Raw genomic sequence first — 23,593 nt, forward strand, 5'->3', positions numbered from 1 at the left:
TGTCCACGGACAGCAGCACTGTCCCTCCTCCGGCTGGAGAGCGAAGTGCCTGCTTTCCCAGGGACAGTGGTCAAGAGGGAATGCCACACCCTTCCACCATCCCCTGGCCACCAGCAGCACACCTGGTAGCCTGGCTAGATGGCGGAGGGGTTCTGCCCTTTCCTCCCTCCCTGCTCCACCTGGTAAAGAGAAGGAGAGGAGGCATTAAAGCTTGTTTGCGCTCTCACCCAGACTGTGCACCTCTGCCTGTGCCAACTTCCTCTCAGGGGAGAGAGGGCCTGGCCTGATTCTCACCTCTGCAACCAGAAAATTAGTAAAAAAAAATAAATAAATAAATAAAATATATATATATATATATATATATATATATAGAGAGAGAGAGAGAGAGAGAGAGAGAGAGAGAGAGAGAGAGATAATCAGTTTATAGTTATGAAGTGACTATTTTCCTTATTTTGGTGATTGGTTATTTGGAGATTGAAGAAATACACCTGAGACCTCTGCATTCACCAATATTGATACCCAGCGGCCCTGAGCATTAGTAAATATTACTGCGCCCTAGCATCCCTTTGGGCAGATCTGCTGCCCACCGCCCCCCACTACCCCTTGGTGTCCTGAAGGAGCGCAAGGAGCCCAGTTTGATCTCATCTGAGCCCCCAATTTCAGGGAGACAAGGATGATGGTTTATAAAGGACCTGCCCAGGTCACAGTGAATTACGTGGCCTGCATTATCGCCTTAATAATCAAAACAATTAACCACCTGCAAAGAACTAGTAGGAGGAGAAAGATGGACAAGGAAACTGACCATATTCCACCTCTTTCTGAATCAAACTAAAACGATATTTCATTGTATCGTTTGAGAGGACTCCCCAGAATGTCAAACTCCTCCACAGTCTCAGCAGTAAGATTAGGCACCGGGACTCTTCACTGCAACCCTAGGTGGCTACTCCTCAGGCAGCCCAAAGTTCTTTTTCACAAGAAGGGCAGCAAGTGAGCAGACTATGACAGTGTAATTACAAGTCCGTCACATCCACTTTTATTCAGAGATGTCTCAGCAATTTAGAGACGAATACACCAAAGCTCAGACATTACCTGACATGAGTAGGACTTCAAGCCCAATACCCTTCCCAATACAACTGGTAGCCATCCCTCCGCCATCTAGCCACACCCCAGCCATCTACCATCAGCTGCCCCAACTCTCCTCACTTCCGGGCACACAAGGCCTTGCTTGGTGCCTTTGCTCACTGTGCTTCCTGCCATCCTGCCCCCACCTACAGGAGCTCTCCTTAGCAACAATTTCCGAACTCCAGCTCCACGCTTCCCCCATGAATTTGCCTTCAAGACCCTGAGCTCAACTTTCACTTTTCCCAAAGTAAACTTGCCTGGACAAGGCTTTCTCCCAGCTCCACTTTTGTGGGCTATAAACTCCTTGAGGGCAGAAAAGTAGTCCTATTTTTTTTTTTTTTTTTTTTTTTTGTAACCTCAAGGGTGTTTGGCCAAGAAAATCCAAAACCTATTTAACTATACAAACTCGCTGATCCAGTTGGGCAAGTATGAGTTACAATTCACAGTGGAACAAATCTGCTTACTTCCTACCTAGCCTGGAGCTTTCACATACATAACTCTGATTAGAAGGCTGAGGCTCCCTTTTCTCTATGAATTATAAATCTCTTTCAAAAGACTAGATTTCTAATAACCTTCCAATAAATCACGTAATAAAAACCATACCCCCTACCTGCAAATGAAGGCAAACCACCTGCCATTGTTAGCAGTACCCTGGCAGCTCCCCTCTCCCCTGCTCCTATATCAGGCACTCTACTCTACGTTTATTAGGAAGTAGACACTATTTCCACCACCTGCTTCACAAATGTGGATGCAGGTTCAGAGAGGACAAGCCACGTGCCCAAGGTCACACAGATGGTAAGTGACGAAATAGGAGCTGTGCCCTGCACTCTCTGATCTTATTCTAAACCACAAAACCCACACTCTCCTTTCTGCTTGTTTGGACAAAAACATCACTAAAGCACTTTGATCTACCCACCTTTTTGGAAAGAGTATCTTCTGCCCTGGTGGGTGTGGCTCAGTTCGTCTGATGCACCAAAGGGTCCCCAGTTCAATTCCCAGTCAGGGCACACGCTCAAATTATGCATTTGATCCCAGGTTGGGCATGTATGAGAGGCAACCGATGGATGTTTCTCTCTCTCATGGATGTTTCTCTCTCTCTTTCTCTCTCTACCTCTCCCTTCCTCTCTTTCTGAAATCAGTGAAAACATCCTCAAGCAATGATTTATTTTTTAAGGTATATTATAAGAACGTGGTTGGTTCTAATTAAGGTCTATGGGTTTGCGATACATGCCACAGGGGCCCAAAAATTACTCGTTGCCTTTATCTGCATCAAAAATCAGTAAAGTTTTGTCCTTGCCTTTCCAGAATTTCACAAACAAAAAACCTTTTTTTCCTGTCTCTTTGGAGAAACATGCCAGAACTGAATCCAGTTTCCAGTGACTATGAGATTCCTGTTGGAGCCTGAGGGTTCCCGTGCTTACCTGGCTTGGTACATTTTACTACAGGTGTGTCTCTGACCAAGAACAAGGGAACTCATGCACTAAAGGAACACCCAAAGCAGATCATGTTTTATTATCCACAACATTCAACTCCTCCTCCAGTTCAGAAATCTCTACCATCAACCAGGAAAAAAAAAAAAAAAGATGTGAAATCATAGTATCCATCTAAACCATTTAAATGGAATACCAACACGGGTGGTCAGATCAGCAAAGTGGAGAAGGCAGTGAGGAAGGAATTCTGGTTCTATTCCTGGCATGACTTTTTGGTATGACCTTGGTTCAACACTTGCTTCTAACGTCTCAAAAAGAAGGACTTAAATAATCTCAAGGAATGAATGCCATTAGCACCCAACAAGGTAAAATTACAACATACCCTGGCCTACATTTTAAATGGCCAAGAATTGTACTTCAATTCCACACAAATTTATAACATATAGGTATAAATATAGAACCAGCTCATTTTCAGAATAAAATTATTGGCTGAAAGGGCTGACCAAGCCAACTCATACCGGGAAGACATCACTCACCTGTAATAAAAATGCTGTTATCTACTGCCGTTAAGAAAGGAAAAATGAAAGTCTCTAAGCAACCCTGTTCTTTCAGTTTCACAAAGCAGCTGCCAATATCTTGTTAAAGGTGGCCTTTAGTCACTTCCCGTGCTTCTGAATGATCAGGTACCTGACTTTCGAGGTGCAAATTACAAGTGTCTGTCCAGAGAACTGTCCTTTCAAGGAACAAGTCTAAGAACCTATATGCACTGGACCATGAGACCACACTCCCATCCTTGACCTTCACACAGTGCTTGACACGGAGCAGATGCTTAGTAAATTTCTGTTAAATGATCCAAGTTTATTTTATAATCTATCACCATCTATCACCACATTTAACAATTTTAAAATTCAAGTATGTTGTTCTCAAGCAGGCTTTTATATGGCAGTGTACCAAGCATCAATATTATCAGTGCCAACTTTTTTTAATTTATTAAAAGCTGTTATTAAATAGCTCATTTATAAAAAGAATCCATCATTTTTCAGTAAAATATTTTAACAAAAACCAGGAAGAAAAGTGGAATAGTTAAAAAGTCACCACGCCCTGGCCGGCATGGTACAGTGGTTAGAGCAGTGGCCTGCACACTAGTGGGTCGCCAGTTTGATTCCCAGTCAAGGGCACATGCTGGGGTTGCCGTTTTATTCAATCCCTGGTTGGGGTGCATGCGGGAGGCAACCAATCAATCTCTCTCATCCATGTTTCTCTCTCTCTTACATCGATGTTTCTCCCTCTCCCCTTCCCCCCTCCTCCTCCAACTCTCTCTAAAATCCATGGAAAAAATATCTTTACTCCTCAAATGAGGATTAAAAAAAATAATAAAGTCACCATATCCATTTTTTTATTCCAATAACTTAAGAAATCCAAATTTTTCAATATTTCCTACAGGAAATTAGTAAGATCACATCATTTATTTTCTAAACAAGATAGCTGAAACAACAGGCTTAGTAGCTGTGCCAGAGACTGCTGGCTGTTGCCCGATATTCGCTCTCCCCTTTTGCCATGAGGAAAGAGTTTCTGCTTGGGCGTAAGGCCCCGTGAATAAAGATCCCAACCTCCCCTTCTGTGGACCTGCCACAGAACTCGATCCTGATGAAGGGACACATGGCGAAGTGTCACTCGGCTGCAACCAGGAGTCTTCTGTAAAAGATGGTGCCCATGAGCCTTGGGCTCTGTTCCTTTGTCCCTTTCGTCATCCTGCCTAGAATGCAGATGCTGCCACCGCGGATTCCAAGGCAGAGGCTGAACATGGTACGGCAACAAGGAGGACAAGTTCTGGCTCCTGACAGCTCAGACCAGCCACCCAGACACTCACATCACAGGAAGACAAAAACAAGATCTTCCACGTTTTAAAAAAAAAGATGTAGAAATAGGATACTGTGAACAAAACAAGAATGCAATTTAAAAAGTGCACCTCTATCAATATTTACAGAAGTTGCATTGCTAAACATTTACTTTGTTTACTACTCCACTCCTACATTTAAAGATGATATTTAAAAACATTTAGCTATCAGTACTGCCTAGGAATTAACTGACACAAATGGTGATGTGGCATTGGAGCTGTGCCCCAGAAGCCCCTGTTGTATTAAGACAGTGGTCGGCAACCTGCAGCTCGCGAGGCACTTGCGGCTCTTTGGCCCCTTGAGTGTGGCTCTTCCACAAAATACCACGTGCGGGCGTGCACGTACAGTGCGATTGAAACTTTGTGGCCCATGCACAGAAGTCGGTTTTCAGCTCTCAAAAGAAATTTCAAACGTTGTACTGTTGATATTTGGCTCTGTTGACTAATGAGTTTGCCGACCACTGTATTAAGACAGGTCCCCTTTAATTGCTGGATTGTGGGGGGAAATATGGGGAGACATGAATGTCCTATGAGAACAGTGGCCAGGACAGTGTTGAGGGACCCTCAGGGAGGTTGGGAAAAAGCAATTTACCAACCAGAAGTATTTCAACAGTTTAACAACTAGAGCTACTGCACTGGTATACACCTGCTGAACATCAGTCCTACGTGGGCCTGTCATTATCAGGATAATATGGTACATGCTTTAGCACGTAATGTCTCCAGATAGTGCATGCCTTTTCTCCTGCCCTGTAACAGACTGGCAAGCCAAAACCATAATCAAATACTGAGGGAGTTACAAGAAGACTCGTGTTCAAGTGCTAGCTGTACGGCTTATTAGCTGGGTATCATGTGTGTGGGTTATCTGTGGAACGGTTCTATCTAAAGTTTCTATTTGTGTTACAAGGATCAAATGAATCTCTCTACCAGATTATCCCACCAGTGTGGCTCAGTGGTTGAGCGTCGATCTATGAACCAGACGCTCTATTCCTGCACATGCCCGGGTTGCAGGCTCGATCCCTGGTAGGGGGTGTGCAGGAGGCAGCCAATCAATGATTCTCTCTCATCACTAATGTTTCTATCATTCTCTCCCTCCCCCTTCCTCTCTGAAATCAATAAAAACATATTTAAAAAAGAAAAGAAAAAGAAACACTGTCAGATAACCTTGAAACACGAACGCGATGATGAGCACTACGGGTTATTAGTATTTGGTTAGCACATATTCCAACAAGCCATTCTAATTTTAACAAGTACTTTTTAACAAGTGCAGGTACAGGTGGGGCGCAAATGCTGAGGCCATCTGAGGAATGCAACAGCTCGAGTGTAAAACTGTCAACTCCAATTGTTGAAAATATCCCGGCGACCCCACCCCACTGGTAGAGCAGCCTGTGACATCGAGGGTAGGACGGAGCTTGTGACAGCAAGTCACGAAGAGCAGCCAGCCCCTCCTCCAAATCTGCCACGAGCATTAAGACAGCGCTGGGCAAGCCTCTGCACTGGGACTCGGTCGGCCCTCTACTTAAAGGGAGCGAGAGGAGGAGGTCTGTGGCACTGCTTTCTATGCAAAGGATCAGAAGTTACTGGACATCCATCCACCCTCGTTAAATAAATCGTGATTCATCCTTAAAACTGAACGCTCTGCAGACATTAAAAGTGAAGAAAGCTCTTATTTACAACAACAGGCACTAAAACATGGCAAGAGAGGTGAAGACCTGGTGCGGTTGGTAGGGGCTGGGAGGAGGTGGTGGTGGGGGGATTATAGATATCTGTAATACTATCAACAATGAAATATATTTAAAACAACACGGCAAGAGAAAACGAGCAAGGTGCGGAAGCATACCTATGGCATGCTACCATACATGTGAAAATGTGGTGTATGCATTTGCTCTTACATGTATAGGTGCCTATGAGAAGACACAACAGGCCGGTCAGACAGTGGTTGCCTCCAGGAAAAACAGGGTGACCGGAGACCAGGAGGTGGGAGGGGGCTTTCGTTCCACATGTTTTTGTATTTATAGTGGTACCGTGTGACTATTACTAAATCGAAAAGGTATAATTTCTAAAATGATGTCAGTCAGTGGACAACGGATCATTGAAAGTCTTGCAGAGAAAATGACGGATGTCATCATGGACGTTAAAATCAGTGCCCAGAAGTCATGAAGAAAGCAAACCTCGTAACTGCATAAGGCAAGCTCACACATGCTATCTTTAGGCAGGCAGTTGCAGGCAAGCAAAAGTCAAAGACTGATTTTTACAGCCCATTCAAGACGCATGACAACACGTCAATAAAGACGTTGATAAACCTATCCCTCTGTGCGCCAGGCCCTGAGCTGGCCATCTGGGAATTGCAATAAAGTGCATGCAAATGGAGGGCAGAGGTTGAAAAATACTGAGGAAAGGAAATCCAAGCTGTTAAGGTAGGCAGCTTTCCACCGTGGTCCAGTGAGGCACAGAATAACATGGAATGACATCCGAGAGAACTCTCACTTTCCCTGTGGAAGTCCATGGCATCCGGGGGCACGACTGGGCTACGGACAGCCAGGATATAAAATGCTCACCTTCTTTTAGAGCACATTTTTGTTTTACTTTGAGGAAAGCATGCACATTAGGCTCCACGTTCAAGCTCTGGGCATAATAGACTAACCAGTAGGGAGTGAATCTGTCCAGTTCAGAGGCACCTCCGCGTGCAGAGCTCAAGCGGGTAAGTACGGTTTACAAATAGCTGCGGAGTTCAAATGCCTTCGTCTTGGATGCTGCGGACAATGCCACTTGCTAAGGGAGGAGCTGCCGTGAGTCAGGCCTGAGTCAGACTCCTGACCTCACCTGTCATCTAATCTAAAACATGAATGAGTGGCGTGGATGGGACCGGGAACAGAGCGGGGCGGGGATCCATGTGGGAACACACGACTGCTTCTGGATGTGTGGTCAAAGGCAAACCCAGGCCCGTTCCTCATTGACAAATGCTTATCTCAGGAACTCGGGATGGCCAACTTCATGATGACAAAAGGTTTTCAGACAAGTCTGGTGGGCCTTAAATGGATCCGCTTAGGTTTCTGGTGACATTTATAAAAACAGACACACTGGCTAGCTAGACCCCTGCTTCGGGGTGGGCAGTAGAGGTGGAGGCCAGGGGCTCAGTGGGAAACCAGAAAGACCTCGGGGCACGGGGGGAGGGGGGATGTAGGTGCAGCTGTCAGAAGTCGGCCACCAATTCATGACATGAAGTGAGGGAGACAGTGGTCTACCTTTCCAGATCGTTCCTTCCTAACTTCTGCAGGTGGTTTACAAGAAATGCACGCATGGTTGGGTAATACTACTAGACTGCTCCCACTCCTGTACAGATGAAAACGCCTATGGCCGAGCATGGGGCTTAGATTTCTTTTACAGCACATTTTTGTTTTACTTGGAGGAAAGCATGCACGTTAAGCTCCACGTTAAAGCTCCGGGCAAAATAGAATAATTAGACCCAACTCCTGCCTGCAGAAGGCCCACAATTCAGACCTGTCAGGAAGCTTTTATTCGGACAGCTCCCACACAGCTTATTAGAAATTTCATAATGAAAGCATCAGTAAGAATAAAGAGAGTATGAAACTCAACTCAACAGGACCTAAACAATACAGTCATTAGAAAAATCAAAGAGGTAAGGAACAGAAGAAGAAAATAAAACTGCCCGAAGGTAACAGATTAACATGGCTCTAAAGGAAGCTGGGGAGCAGGATAGGGGGGTGTAGTGTGAACAAGGGAAGTATTAGTGAGACAAGCTAAAGATGGCCTGACTACCAGGGACAGCTGCTAGTCTAATCTGGTGTTGCCTGAACAAACACACTTCCTTTCGAACTTCGACCTGTAAATATCCTATCAAACCGCAGCCTCAACCTGAACACACTGTGCCACGGAAACCACTCTGTTTCATTTTAAAGCTACTAAGAGAGTTAGATAGGAGGAGAGGCAGGACGTAAGAAGTAAGTGAATGTGGCCAGGCCCTTCATCTGTTGCAATTTTCTCTTTAACTCCGTTAAAAGCTTAGGACAACATTACAGCAGGTCCTCAAATAACGTCATTTTTTTATAATGCCATGGGAACTTAACTCATGTTGAGATCAATCAACCTATTTGGTAAAGTTGGTTTCATTATATATGTTGTTTCACCATAGTTCCCAGAACCTACCGACAACATTGAGGACCTACAGGATTCTGGTTTCCCAAAAAGATATGCTCGAGGAACCTTGGAGGTTCCCAGAGGAAGCCAGGCACACAGGAACAGTTCTTTACCAAAGTGGAAAACCCACAGTAAGCTATGACATGGAATTTTAAATTTCTACCATCAAATGCGTTAGACTTTTAATTACACGGCCACTAATCTACTTTAGAACATCAGTAATTCAGTAATTTATGGGGCCATACACGTGCCTGATATCTGCGCACTTTAGAACAAGCTGAAGAAGTGCCAGAGTATTCACGACCATGTGACTGTACTTAACACTCCTGAGCTGCACACTCAGAAACGATAAGACAGTGCATGTTAGGTGATGGGCATTTTACCGCAATAGGAGGAGGAGGAGGCCGAGAACCACCACCACCCAGGTATAAAGGCTCATTCTGAAGAGAGTGTCATCCTGTTCTCCAGCAGTCCGTACTGCCTTTGGAAATCAAATCTACTCAGAGAGCTTAACAAACACACGTTAGGGACCCATTTCTGTCTATTAGATTTGAACCAGAAGGACAGCCTGTCAGCCTGGCTCTTAAGAAGCCCACAAACCAGCAGGGATAACATCTATCAAGCTAACATTTCTAGAGCGTCCTCCATACGCTGGGGCTAGCCAGGCCAAGAGGGCCAGCAGGTGTGGTCTCAGAGGCAAACGCAAACGGCCACACATCAGAGGAGCTAACTAAAGCAGATCTGGAGCATCCCAAGACTCAGCTGAAGAACATGCTATGGGCATCCATCAGAAGTACCCCCAATGAGCAGGGGGCAGGGGCAACCATGGCTGTGTATCTGCTATCACTAGTCCAGGCCATTATGTGGTAAGATACTTAAAAATGTAAGATTCTGTTCTATTAAGGGCAACATTATGCAGCACAGGTTTCATTCCCAGAATAGGCTACTTCACCAAAAGGTAGATGTGTATGGCACAGAGTATTAGGTGGACTGGGCAATCAATAGCTGGGTCTCAGGGCCCACGATGCCACAACCGAGCTGTCACTGACTTTTCCAGGTCCAGTTATCCCCCTCTGCAGAGAAAAGGTTGGGCTGGTCAGTGCTTCTCAACTATTTTCACAAAAGCACGGAGAAAAGTGAATGAGAATGGGGGCATAGCCCAAACAAAGCAACCACAGAAGCTTGAAATGTCCCTAAAGCCTCTTGTTATATATTATAAATGTACACATTCCATTCTGCATTATAGTGATAGCACTTAAAAAAAAAAAAAAAAAAAAAAGAAGACACCTCACCATCATGCCACCTAATTCGTGGCAAACCCAAGGGAAATAGATGCTAAAGTCCTGATTATTCAAACTCTTGCATAATTTCAGAGATACTCTATTTCCTTTCAGATTCTGATTTATCGCAGGCTACCTCTTCAGCCTGTACTATTTATTGTGAAAGAAGAGATTAAAAGCTGGCAGTGTTTTAGAACCCATAGTGCTCTTACCCATAGTACATTCCTGACCATTCAACAAGGCCATGAGTCATTTCTTTTCAATGCCTGAAGGGAGACATTGGACATGTTGACCAGGACCACAAAGACGATGATGGACCAGGCAGGCCAGCAGGAGCAGGAGGCAACGCCCTGAGGCCCTACCCTGTTCCCAGCTCACTTCCACCCTGCATAGCACACGCCCACCTGTCGACGCCCTGGTGTCTACCTGGCCTGGAGGACATGCAGACACCATGCTATCCAAGGTAATACCAGAACTTGCAGATACTCCCACGTGGGAAATGCACACACAACACCTGAAATGAGCCTTGCAAGAATTTAACAAAATAAAAAGTGGGGGTGGGGCGTCTCTGTAGCGGGAATATAGCATATGGAGCTGGAGATTCTTGGAGGGTTTTGATGTGTTGCCATTTTCTCTTCCTTCTTCCAAGCCCCACATTTCCCCTTCCTCTCTTCAAGACAATGTTACAGTTCCCATCCGCCTGTGAACTGCTCTGACTCTGGCTGTAGCCCCACCCCTGGGGCAACCTCACCTTTGACCTGACCCCCAAAGGGCTGCCGACTCCCAGACTGTAAAGATAAGATAGCTACAAAACTCCCCCGTGTGAGGGACTTATATTCATTAAGGCAGCCACCACAGTACAGGCTGTTGTTCACTGGACATGCCGGGCACTATGCTAAGTGCTTTATTCTCCCACATTTAATCTGCACAAGCCTATGGGGTTGGTACTGTCAGTGCCTCCATTTCACTGATAAGGACAAGTAACTTACCCAAGGTCAAATCCATAGAATGTGAAGAAGCTGAGATTTAATCCCCACATCCCTCTAATTCTAGAATTGAGTGCTTACTCCTACAGGCTACACAAGTTTTGAGTAGCTTAGAACTTATGATCTGCTGTTATTCACTGAGAAATTAGAAGCAAGCAAAAAAAAACCAAAAAACACAAAACACCTCACAATCTTCCACCTACCTGCATTGGTGCCCCTCTGTGATGTGGTAACTAGGCCCACCCCGCCACTGGTGTATCCCCCTCACCTCCTCGCAGACATCACACACCCGATCCTCTCTCTCCTGCATTCACTTTCCCTTTTCTACTGAGTCAGCATCAACTAACCAGCTCACTATAATTTTATCCCAACTTAAAAAAAAAAAATGGTGAGCCCTGGTCAGTGTGGCTCAGTTGGTTAGAGTGTGTTGTCTCATGCACCAAAAAGTTGCCAGTTCCATTCTGATCAGGGCACATACCCAGGCTGTGGGTTCGATCCCTGGACAGAGTGCGAGGGTATGTATGGGAGGCAACCAATTGATATTTCTCTCTCATATCAATGTCTCTCTCTCTCTCTCTCTCTCTCTCTCTCTCTCTCTCTCTCTCTCTCTCAATAGCACATCCTCAGGTGAGGACTAAAAAAAAATTTAAATTCCCTCTCAACCCCATTTTCCCCAGTGCTTGTTCTCCTTTCTTCAACAAAACTCAGAGTTCCTGTTCTTTGTCTCCCTCTTCTATTCTCTCTCCAACCTACTCCAACCAGGCATTGCCCCCGATCCTCCTCCCCCAGTGCTCTGGTAAGGTCCTGATGGCCTCCACATTGCTACAGCAGGGATCAGTTCTCAGGGTCATATGACAATGATGGCTCACTCCTAAAACAATTCCAGGATAGCACACCTAGTTCTCCTACCATACAGGCCATTCCTCTCAGTCTCCAAGGCTGGTTCCCTTCATCTCCCTCACCTCTATATCTTCAATCCAAACCTTCCCACCTGAACTTCAGACTCTAATACAACAGCGTACTCAACATCTCCACCTGGATGTCTAGACATCTCAAATACAACATGTCTAAAATCAAACTCCTAGCCCTCGCCGGTTTGGCTCTGTGGATAGAGCATCAGCCTGCAGACTGAAGGGTCCCAGATTTGACTCCGGTCAAGGGCACATGCCCAGGTTGTGGGCTCAATCCCCAACAGGGGGCATACAGGAAGCAGCCAATCAATGAGTCTCTCTCATCATTGATATTTCTATCTCTCTCTCCCTCTCCCTTCCTCTCTGAAGTCAATAAAAATGTATTTTTAAAAAATAAAAATAAAATCAAACTCCTGACCTTCCCTCAGTATCTATGCCTTTTATGGTCTTCCCTAAACCCTTATCTCACAACCTCACATCCTTCCAGCTACTCAGGTAAAAAACCTTGCAGACATTCTTTTCTCTCTCACTTAGTATTGAGTCCACAGGAAATCCTATTGGCTCTACCTTCAAAAATATGTCCAGAATCCCACCACTTCTCACTATCTTCACTGCTACCATGTTGGTCCAAACCACCATGGCCTCGTATCTATCATTACAGGAGCCTCCTAACTAATATCACTACATCTACCCTTGCCCTCACCCTCATACAGTCTATTCTCAACAATGTAGCAGCTAGAAAAATCCATTTAAAATCCAAGTGGGATCATACTCTTCTCAGCATACTCCAACAGCTTCCCATGCCATTCATGAGTAAAAGCCCGTTTTCCAGTCACCATAAGGCTCTACACAATCTGCCTCCAGGAGACGATCGGCCTCCTTGCCGTTACTGAACAGGCCAGGCATGCCTCTGCCTCGGGGCCTTGGCACTTGCTGCTTTCTTTGCCGGGAATGCTCTTCCCTCCAACACTGACATGACTCCCACCTTCACCTTCTCAGTGAAGTCTTCCCTGACTGACCTATTGCCAATCACTTCCCACCCCAGTCCCACTCCCTATTCCATTTCTCCACTTTATTTTCCTCGCTATCACCTATTACCACCTAATATAATATCCTCCTTATTTTGTCTGTCTCCCTCACAGAACCTAAGCAGGAATTTTATCTCTTTTGTTTGCTGCTCTATCTCCAGCACCAGATCAGTGCCTAATACACAGACAATGACAAACAAGTATCTGTTGAACTAACAACTTCTATAGGAAAACCTCAAAAAGCTGGTTATGAGTTCTCTAGCAGGTCCAGAGCACAGTCCCCTCCAAGTTTTTACTTGTTCCTCGTGTTCAAGTAAGGATGACAACCCCTATTTCTTTTAGGTTGAAATAGAACATACATGTACACATACACACATTCACAGAAATAAATGCACTTACCAAAGACCAATTTCCTATCCTCTGACAGTGAAAAACCTCAGCTGCCTCTGGCTGGGGTGCTGGTAAGCTGGGGAATGGCTGCCTCTCAGCACTCACCTCCCGGGATCATCCCGAGTGAGGGCCCCAGAAGGCCTCCCCACACTCTCTCGGTTAATCTCTGTAGCAGACCTGGTTGGGCACTTTCTAAATATAACACAAGGCTTAGAAAGCGCTTTTCTTTCTAACTGGCTGGTGGGATATGGTATCTGAAACACTTCTCCAGCCGGCCCCCAAGTCCTCCCTGGGGCTTGGGACCCTCTAGCTCGGCAGGCCTCTCCCTGTCTTCCCCAGGCCCTCCGTCCTTGAGCCTCTAGCAGGCCCATCAGTGTCCAGATCCTCCTCCTTCTGCACTTGTGAATTCATAGGCCTTTTTATCACCCAGATCTTAAAGCCAGCTCGATTTTCCCTGAGCACTGTCCTAAGATAGCACATACGCCCAGTCTCACCAGCAGCCATGAGGCCAACGTGGCAAATGCCACTGTCCCAGAATCATGCTTCTGCACATCCCCTTGGTCACATCAGAGCCTCTTCAAGCTTTTCCTTATTTGAGAACGCTTAGAATTTTTTTAAAGCATGGGTTTATTTGTGTCACAGCAGAGTGGGATTCCTTAAGCCATTATCAATACATTCATCCCAGCTCTTTTAAATGTCTTTTTCTATATATCTCCAACCTCTCCAGAGTCTTATAGATGTCTAAACACTTCCATTTCACAACTTCAAAACTCCTTTTGTTCTCAAAGGACAAAGAGAACGACCCTGCCAGTGGAAAGAGGGGAGGGCGGGGGGGGGGGGGGGTGCCAGGCCATCACCTGACCCGGGCTGGACTTCTCGCTCTCCTCAGCAAGAAGAGCAAACCTCATACTCACCGCCACCCCCCTCCCCGTGCTGCCAAATGGGCCGCCCACGCTAGGGAATGACCGCCCCACACCGCTGGCTGTGACACGCTTTGGTGAGGATGCTCTAGTTAACGTCACGTCACGGTGCTCTGTTGGGTCCACAGAGACTGACCACTTGAGCAATGGCCCTATGTCCTGGAGAGCAGGACTCAGATTCTGCCAGGAGAAAAGGGTCCACTGGCTCCGAAGGCTTATGCTTCAGTGACGTCCTCCCCGCTGGCCCTGAAATGTTTATTATCGCTTGTATCACACACACAATTAAAATAACCTCAGTACACATGAATGTCCTTGGCAAAGGGAAGACACTGTAGTGACACTGATCCTGCCACCCAGAGCCAAGCACACCCCGGTAAACAGGCAGGACCTGTGCTCCGTTTATTCTTCCTGTCACGAACCAACTGTGCCCCCTTCAAATTACTCCAACGTTTATTTTCATTTCTACACCCCCAGGCTTAAAAGGCCCATTTCTCTAAAAGGCTTTTCTGATACTCTATCTGAAATGGTGTTCCAAAAAAAGTAATCTTTGGATTGTATGACATACAAAATACATCTAGCCAGTTGGCAAATAAACATGCGAGCAAGACATCCATGGCTCCAGGTCACTTGTCTTTACCTCCTACAGTTGCTTCCGTGGCACCTTCCCTGTTCCCCCTAATTCAGAACAGTCTTCTTTACCACATAATCGGTTTTAGAGACTTAAAAGTGTTCTAAAGTCTTTTTTGCCAACTTGGGAATAGATGAAGTGATAGCAGTATCCAACACTGCGATCCAGGATGTACGTGTGTGTGTGTGTGTGTGTGTGTGTGTGTGTGTGTGTGTGTGTGTGTGTAAGGCCGCTGCTATAAGGTCTGTGGCCTATGAAAGTGTCATTCTGCAAAAATGCTAACCTTGGAATAGCTAAACTGAGTTAGAATCGTCTTGCTTTGTTTATCTAAACAGAAGAAAACTGAGAGCAGCAGATCAGATGACCATCAGGCTAACAGGGACCAACGATGGTGAAGAGCCAGGTCCCAGTTCAAGCCTAATTAACAACTAGCCTCTTGCTTTAGTTCCTAGAGATCACCGTTTGCTAGTCTAAGTGCCAGTTTAACAAACCAAAATCTGCTAAAGGTTCAAAATCTCACACTGCCCAGGCCAGGAAGCATGGACTAAGCGGATTTACAACCTCGTCACCTCTTACAACCTTGCCTTCCACGTTTATTTGACAAACACCAAGTGCCTCCTCTGGGCCCGGACTAGTCTAAGGTTCAATTATCCTCACTTTATAGCTGAGGAAAGAGAAGCCTAGAGAGGTTAGGTACTGACTGATAAAACTATACAAGTGTTATGATCGATAATAAATATATACTTGGTCTTTATCCCTGTTTCTGTCACAGGGCTCCTAAAACCCTTGGAATTTCCTAAGAGATCACAGGGACAAAAATTGTCTTTTGTTATGTCAATGAGATGTCTTTAGGAAAGTACCCAAGAATGGGGGCTGGTTGCCAGGAGAACCAAACACTTCATTAGAGGGTTGGAACTTTCAGTCCTGACCTCCTGGGAGGGGAGAGGGGCTAGAGGTTGAGTTCAAACACCAATAGCCAAAGATTTAATCAATTGTAATACCTATGCAGAGAAGCCTCCATTAACAATCCAAAAGGATGGCGTTTGGAGAACTTCCAGGTTGGTAAGCACATGGAGATCCCCAGAGAGCAGTATGCTCAGAGAGAACCTGGAAGCTCTCTCTCTTTCTCTCTCTCTCTCTCTCTCTCTCTCACACACACACACACACGCACACACACACACACACACACACCCCGCGCGCCCCCCCACCCCTCTCCATACCCTGCCCTATGCATCTCCTCCATCTGGCCATTCATTCCTGAGCTCATATCTTTTAATCTTTTAATACTAAACTGGTAATCTAGTAAGTAAAATGCTTTTCTGAGTTCTGTGAGCCTCTCTAGCAAATTAATTGAACCCAAGCAGGGGGTCGTGGTAACCTCCAATCTGTAGCTGGTCTAGCAGACAACCTGGACTTACAATTGGTAGCTGAAGTGGGGGAAAGGCGGTCTTGTAGGACTGAGCCCTTAACCTGTGGGATCTGATGCTATCTCCAGGTAGACAGTGTCAGAATTGAGTTAAATTGTAGGATACCCAGCTGGTGTCTGAGAATTGTTTGGTGGTGTGTGGGGGAAACCCCCACAGTGGAACTGGGTGCAGAACTGTAGGAATCCTGTGCCATGTCACAGCTAGTAAATGCAGAGCAGGCTTTGATCCCAGCTAGCTTTAGACTACAGCTGGGATCTAGGCTCTAGCTCTAGAGTCCACTCTTACCCACTACGTTATGCTGCCTTCTGTACATAAAAAGGAAAGCTCATTTAGCTCAAACCTGGAAAACTTTAAGAACAGATTCTTGGATCACATCTACAGAAACTGACCACATCTAGCGCCATAGAGCTGGGCTGAGCCTACAATTACATTTTTTGCAAAGAGATTTCCCAAGTTGCCCTGATGAGCAGCCAGCAAGTATGGGAAGCAACCAATTGATGTCTCTCTCTCACATCAATGTTTCTCTCTGTGTGTCTCCCGCTCCCTTCCACTCTCTCTGAAAAAAAATCAATGCAAAAAAATATCCTCGGATGAGGATTTAAAAAAAAAAAAAAGACCCCTGCTTTCACCTAACCTATAACCCAGTTGGGAGAGATTGGATCATCCTTTGAAAGGGCAGGTAACAGTTAAACAGAAAACCATCAGAACTGTCAGACACATGATAGTAAGTGCTGCAGACATTCAAAGGAAGAAGAAATTGCTGGATGTAGGTTGGGCAAAAAAGACTTCCAATGAGAAATTTAAACTGGTTCTTGAGATATGATTATATTCTTTAAGATGGGCGGACTTGGAACCAATCAGTGTTCCAGGTAAAACTGACCCTGTCATCTACATACAATAGTATTTCCTATTATGTCTCCATTGCCCCTCTTGCAAGTGCCAAGTAATAGGCTGGCCAACTCTGCCCCCCGTAGTCTGTTGAGCCAAGATCCTAAGGGTGCCATGTGCCATAATTCCAATACTATTTGGTTACAAAAGCTTAAATTAAATCAATATTATTGTTATGCTAAAATAGAGACTTATGCAGCTAAAAACAGAGTAATAGCTTCTTTACAATAGTGGAGAATACTATATGAGCAAGTAACCTGACTTTGCCAACAAATTATTCAGAACAAGTGAATTCTCTGGTCCTCATCTCAACCCTGTCATCAGGTGGATAAATGTAAACTACTTGGGTAAAAATTAAACTTGTTTATTTCTGCATTCTTGCAGAGTTCTATGATCTCTAAGTGTCCCTGTCCATGTTGACTCTCAGGACTCAAGGTGACTGAGCACAGTCACGGTGCCTGGATGATGGCCTTGGGCCACATGGCACTCTGAATGAATTCAAGGAAGCAAGGGCTTAGGTACACATCCTGAAGAAACTCTGATCCCTGGCTAGCTAGTCACTACTCACTGGGCTTTTTCAGAAGGAGGGGATGACAGGCAAAGGAGGAGGGACCCAGAAGCTGATCCAAGGCCAGGTGGAATAAGGGCCAAGAGGAAGACAGTCCAAGCACAGATATTTAAATAGACAGCCGTGACCCATGTGGGAAGCAGTTTAATAAATCAACCTAACATAGTGCATTTCCAAAACTCAGATGCTAGCCAATTTATTTCGGTCTGAAGGGCATTTCTGAATTTTCCTTTTAAAGATGGCATTCGCACGAGTCAGAAATATCAAGTTCAAATCCAGATCCTGTTAAGATTCTGCTTATGCAGAATTTAGACATTTTTTTTAGCTTTCGGCTTCAGTTTCTTCATCTACAAAGAGAGCCAGTCAGACTAGATAATCCCTAGTCCAATAAACATGATTTTTTAAGAAGGGACATCACAACTCAGAAAAATCAAGAACAAGCACCATAGAGTCCGAACAGAGTGACTGGCTTGGCAGCCTCTGGAAGATAGTGGTGATCAGAAAGTTCCCAAAAAGAAAATTGGGGTAAATCCAGAATTATTCCATGGCAATATTTCTTATCGCTCTCCCTCCTCTGGGTTCTGCCCTACAGTCATACATAGATCTGTATAATCTTCCCAGAAGAGCTAAGAGTGATGATTCATAGGATGGGCATACCCACAGCTATCTTCCCATACTTTCTACCTGGGAGGGTGGGAGATGGGAGTGGTGGTGTGTGACTCAGCCTTAACTACATAGAGAAATGAAAGATTCCAAGACTTTCAGTAACTCAGCCAACCCTCTAAATATTTTGAAGTCTGAAACTTCTTTAATATACAGCCTAAAAACCTGAGTGATGTTTTATAGTCTCTAGTTCAGTTTTATAGTTCTGAACGTTTGAGGAATATACAGTATGTTTTAAGGCTCTTAGATACAGTATTATTCTATTATAAAATCTTAATTAGAGTCTAAGTTGTAACTAAATAGTCAAATGGCATTGTAGAAAATTTAACCCAGAAAAATCTATCGTGGTTTCTAGAGCAGTGCATTCATCTGATATTCCCACACATCTTTGATATTTTACTTCTCCTAACTCAAAGTCCCTTGTTCACTAAATTTTCTTTTGTTATAAATCTAATTAAAACCAGATTAAAGTTCAATTGTTTTGAAAAAAAATGGATTTCATAAATGTGACTCAGAGTTTAAAACATCAATTACCCAAACTACAATAACCTTTGGCTTTACTCTTTGGTAGTCTTAGAATCACAGAATGTTTAACATCTGTATAGTAGCTGGCACATAGTAGGAATTCAATTACTGTTTCTAAGTTTATCACCATTAACATTGACCACTTAATCAGCAAGTAAACATGTTATCTCTTAATCCTCACAACAACCCTAATTAAGCAGTAATATCTCCATTTTACAGATAAAGAAACTAAAGCTCAAAGTAATACAACAGCTACTAAATGGCTGAGAACGAATTTGAGCTCAGGTCTCTCACCAGAAATACTCCCACTGAGCTTGTCCAAAGAGTGCCAAGTTTAGGAAGCTGGACCAGTGGGGTCTAGACCTCACTGGCTGTTATTTACACCCACATCCTTTACTGACAAAGATGACCACAGATGTGGGTATGGCCTGTGTGTGCTGGTTACCCTGAGAGGGCAATGCTGCTCCTGAAGCTGAAATACTTGACCCAAAGGGAGTGGCATTTGACATACACCACAGCCCCCAAGAGTGTGGTCACTGCCATACTCCAGGCTCTAGGGAAACATCCAGTCTCCTTAAAGTGGGCCTGTCCCCATCTGAGGGTCTGATCAGTCCCTCCGTTAACCCCTAAGAAGAGCATTTCTAGAAGGCATCACACCCCATAGGCTATTCTTACCCTGGGGAGGACTTACAGCGGCTCTAACAGCCAAGAAGTCCACCAGCAGTAACAAGTTGTAGCAAGCATGCTGCTAACCTTGGTGACAACAGAGATTCCTGGCTACAATCACATTTTTGCACATCTCCCATCCCAAGGACATGTTCTTGCCCCAGTACTTCCCCTTCAAAATGTTTGCTTGAACAAGTACTTCAAGGAAGCCACCAGCTCCAGGAGGCATCTGACTGCCAGAGAGAAAACGCCAAGGAGAGTGTATTCCCTCTGCTGGCCCAGTCATTTCTGCACTAACAAGTTCAAATTCTCCGTATGGGTAGGTACACATCTAGGCACTCCTAAGTATTCAGACACACTAACCGTCCTCCATTAACTGACTTAACAGACACCACCTTTCACTTCAGATTTACAGCTTAACAATTCCTTCCAAAGCAGATATAAGCAGCTGGCCAAGCCGGCAGACCACTGGCCAGTGGCCTCCCCACCCCCAACCAATTCCTTTACTTAACTAGCAGGTGTTAAAAAAGAAAAAAATCGAAGGGTCAGGGGCCCACAGTATTCACCTATTCCAAAGTTCTTAATTGCTGAAATCAAAATCTAAACTCCCACTCGCCTCTCATAAACACAAAGTCCTCTCTTGGCTGTGCCTGACTTTGCTTTCTCTGCTGTTGGTCCTGGAAGAACCTCAATTCAACTAAAGGCGCGGGGGGCGGGGGCGCTTTGGTGAGTTTATTTTTCGGTAGCACAGATCAAGAATGCAGCCCCACTGCGATTAAGTCGACTAAGCTCCCAAACACCCCTCTCTCCAACCTAAACAGTTTGATCATGTGGGAACCAAACACTAAGAAGGGGGAAAAAAAAAAGAAAAAAAGGAGAGGCTGAGAGTGCCGGTCTCCACTTTCTCCTGGGAGGCGCCCGGCTGATGCTATGGTGGAAGGGGGCTGTCACTTCCAAACCTGGCTTGCAACGCGCCAGCCCGGATCGGACATGTTGCTTTCACCCCTCGGCTGGGCCTGCCCAATGCAGGCGCCCAAAGGGTCGCGGGTGCCGCCGGGCGCTTTGGGGCCTGGGCTGGGGGCATGGATGGGGGTTGGCGAGCACACCATTCGGAGGGACTTGTTTTCTCTGCAGATGTGGTCCCTCGAGCAGGTGCTGGGTTCGTCCCATCATTTTATTTTTTAGGGAGGGGGTGTTAAAGTATCTCGTGCCGGAGCACCCGCCCCGCGGGGAAAGCCACACGGGACGCGATGAAAAGTGACTTTCCAACTTCTGCGGGGCTCGCGAGTCTGCAGGGGGCCGGGGTGCTCCGTAAGTTTGGAAAAGGCCTGGATCTTCCTGGAGCCAACACTCCCAGTAACCCCACTGCAGCAGTACAGCGACCCTACAGCCCAAGTCACTCCCGCCTCGACACACACGTGAAGCTCAGCGAAGCGTGCCACCTGCCGGGTTCCAAGCAAACATGCCCGGAGGGAAGGACCACCGGAAAGTACGCGTTTAAGAAAAAAAAAAAAAAAAAAGTAAAACTCTCGGGGCAGAGAACAGACTCCTCCTGCCCGGGCTGCATGTGGGGAGGCTCCGCTCAAGGCGGAGCCGGGGCCGAGCGCGCGGGCCGGCGGAGTCCCGGGCGGGGCAGCCGAGGGGTAGGGCGGCCGGCGGGACCAGGGGGCCGGCGCCCGGGTGGGGGTGGGAACATCAGTGAACTCACAGCCGCTTGTCCTCGGGCTGCAGCTGCCAGTGCATGGCCAGCGAGAAGCCGAAGAGGCTCCCGGGGTCCCCAGTTTTCCGGATCACATTGTCCTCGCGGGTGTCCAAGTTGAAGGCAGCGCCGAGCCGGGGCAGCAGCCCCGCCGACAGGTAGAGCAGCCACAGCTGCCCCGCGGCCGCCATAGGAAGGTCGGCGCCCCGGGAAGGGAGCGGGAGCTGCGAGGTGCGCGGGCGCTCGGGTCCGGGTTCGAGGCTGCGGCGCTGCAGATACCGCAGCGACCTCCGTCTGCTCTCGCCTCCCGTCCGGCCCCACCCCCGGGACGAGTCGCGCTCTCTGCCAGGCCGCTCCCCCTCGCAAGCAGCTCCCACCGCTGAATGAGCCCGTTGTTCTCTGGAGACTCGCAGGCGTTTTATCAAGTGACGAGGACGCCGGCCCCGCCCCTCCCCACCCCTCTGGCCCCTCCTCGCGCGCCAGCCTCGGCCTGCCGCCCGCACCTTCCCCGCGGGCCCGGCTGCGGTACCCTCCCCGGCCCACCCCTCGCCGCTCGGCCGCCCCTAACCTGGCCCGGAAGCAGCGGCGCGAGAGGCAAGCGGACGCGCTGCGGGCCGAGCAGCCCCATCCGGGGGGTCCTCCTGGAAATAAGCACGTGAATTGTGGTTGCCATTCGGGCGCAGAGCCAGAAAGGCGTTTACTACCTGTTAGTAAAGGAAAGTGTTGGTGAGGCGCCGGCCCTAGTCGCCCGAAGCAGGGTGTTTTTGCAGACCGAGGCCCACGTGCAAATGCAGACTTCATTCATTCATTCCACAAGTGTTTGCTTATGCACAAGTGTTTATGGAGCGCATAACGCATGCCGCCAGACACTTGGGGAATAGACTGCATAGATTGTTCTCGGCTCTCAAAAATGATAATGGCACAAACTTTGATAATGCTGTACAACTTACAGTTCGCAGCTATTATCACATTTACTCCTCCTAACACTCCTGTGAGACGGGTATTTTCTTTTTGCAGACGAGAAAACTGAAGCTCAGCCTTGGCCAGAGCTTGTGGGAAAAGCCACACTGGTGTCAGCAACTTAAAACTTGGTCTCCAGGTGTGCTGAGGCTGAGAAGCCCCTGCACAGTAAAGGATGGTTTGTTTCAAGTGTACCCACGAAGCTCAGGAACGCTTCCTCCCTGCCCCCCAATTCCCAGGACTAGTTGTAAGAACTTCCCTCCAAGAGGCAGTTCTGAGCTCTGTGTGAGTGGCCTAAAGGTGCCTGCCTCCATTGAGATGTTGACCCCTGGGGTGACTTTATCCTGTAGTGGTTCTTAACCTGGGGAGAGAAAATTCAAGTGAATTTGGATGACAAAAAAAAATTTACATTTTTTTAACCTCTGACATTTAGCATTTCCTTTCATTCTGAATGAAAGATATCCCACAGTGACAGCAGGATAAATATCTATGACTCCAGTAGTCTCCAGTGGGGCCTTCAGGAAGCAGCCGATCAATGATTCTCTCTCATCATTGATGTTTCTATCTCTCTCTCCCTCTCCTTTGCTCTCTGAAATAAGTAAATAAATAAATAAATAAACAAACAAACAAATAAAATATATATGTGTATATATATTAAAGTATGTGTATTGCTATAGTACAAATTGTTTAACATTGTGTTAAATGTATTTCAATATAATTGGTTTTCATGTCTTTTATGCACTTAAAAACCTTCTTCTGAAAAGGGGCCCGTGGTCTTCAGCAGCCTGTCAAAGGAGTCCCCTGGGATAAAAATGGTGAAGACTTAGTGCTAGGCTGGAGGCTCCTGGGGTTCCTGCATTGGAAACAGGAGCAGAGAGCAGTCCCAGGGAAGAGCTGGAGCTCTGTGTGTGCACGTGGGGGTGGGGGTGAGATGCCTCACTGGTATTTGTACCAAGGGAGCAGCCGGTGCTACAGAGAAAAGCCACCTGAACATCATCAATGGTTCATAGGTGATGACAGCAGCCAAAGTGAGTCCCTCAGCATAGTTGGGGATCTGCCAATCAATAACTCTAGTCATATGCAACCAAAAGTGGGATGCAGCGGGTTCAAGTTTAATGGTCTTGGAGGTCACACTGTTTTAACAAATGTGTGATGATAACCTTGATAAGGCTGAGAAACTGTTGAAGACTGTAAACTAGTAAACCAGGAAATATCTGCAATATAGTTTTTCATGCAAGTTGGTTGCAAGTTCGCCTTTCCTCTTCATGTTAAACACGTACTATTCCAGAGAGACAGGTCCAAGCTATGAGAACACGATGAACCTCACTGCAGGATGGTATTCAGCGGGGCCACTGATAGAACTGTCATAGTTGAAGTACTTCTGAGCTGGTTCAGAAAGCCTTGCCCTGAGCTCCCTAAGTTCAACTACACTGGCCTCTTCCCTAGGACA

At 46.3% G+C, this 23,593-nt stretch overlaps 1 protein-coding gene across 2 annotated transcripts in view; it reads right to left on the minus strand.

The window, feature by feature from the left end:
- ITGA6 (integrin subunit alpha 6) overlaps positions 1 to 21,578 on the minus strand; it is a 71,819-nt gene extending 50,241 nt beyond the window's left edge. For both annotated transcript variants that reach the window (XM_080668447.1, XM_080668448.1), the window contains exon 1: positions 21,193 to 21,578. In XM_080668447.1, the coding sequence (XP_080524573.1) occupies positions 21,193 to 21,374 (182 nt within the window). In that variant the 5' untranslated portion in view covers positions 21,375 to 21,578. The remainder of the gene's footprint in view (positions 1 to 21,192) is intronic.
- Positions 21,579 to 23,593: the final 2,015 nt, after the last annotated feature.

This window comes from Plecotus auritus (genome assembly GCF_963455305.1).
Source record: "Plecotus auritus genome assembly, chromosome: 5".
Taxonomy (NCBI): domain Eukaryota; kingdom Metazoa; phylum Chordata; class Mammalia; order Chiroptera; family Vespertilionidae; genus Plecotus; species Plecotus auritus.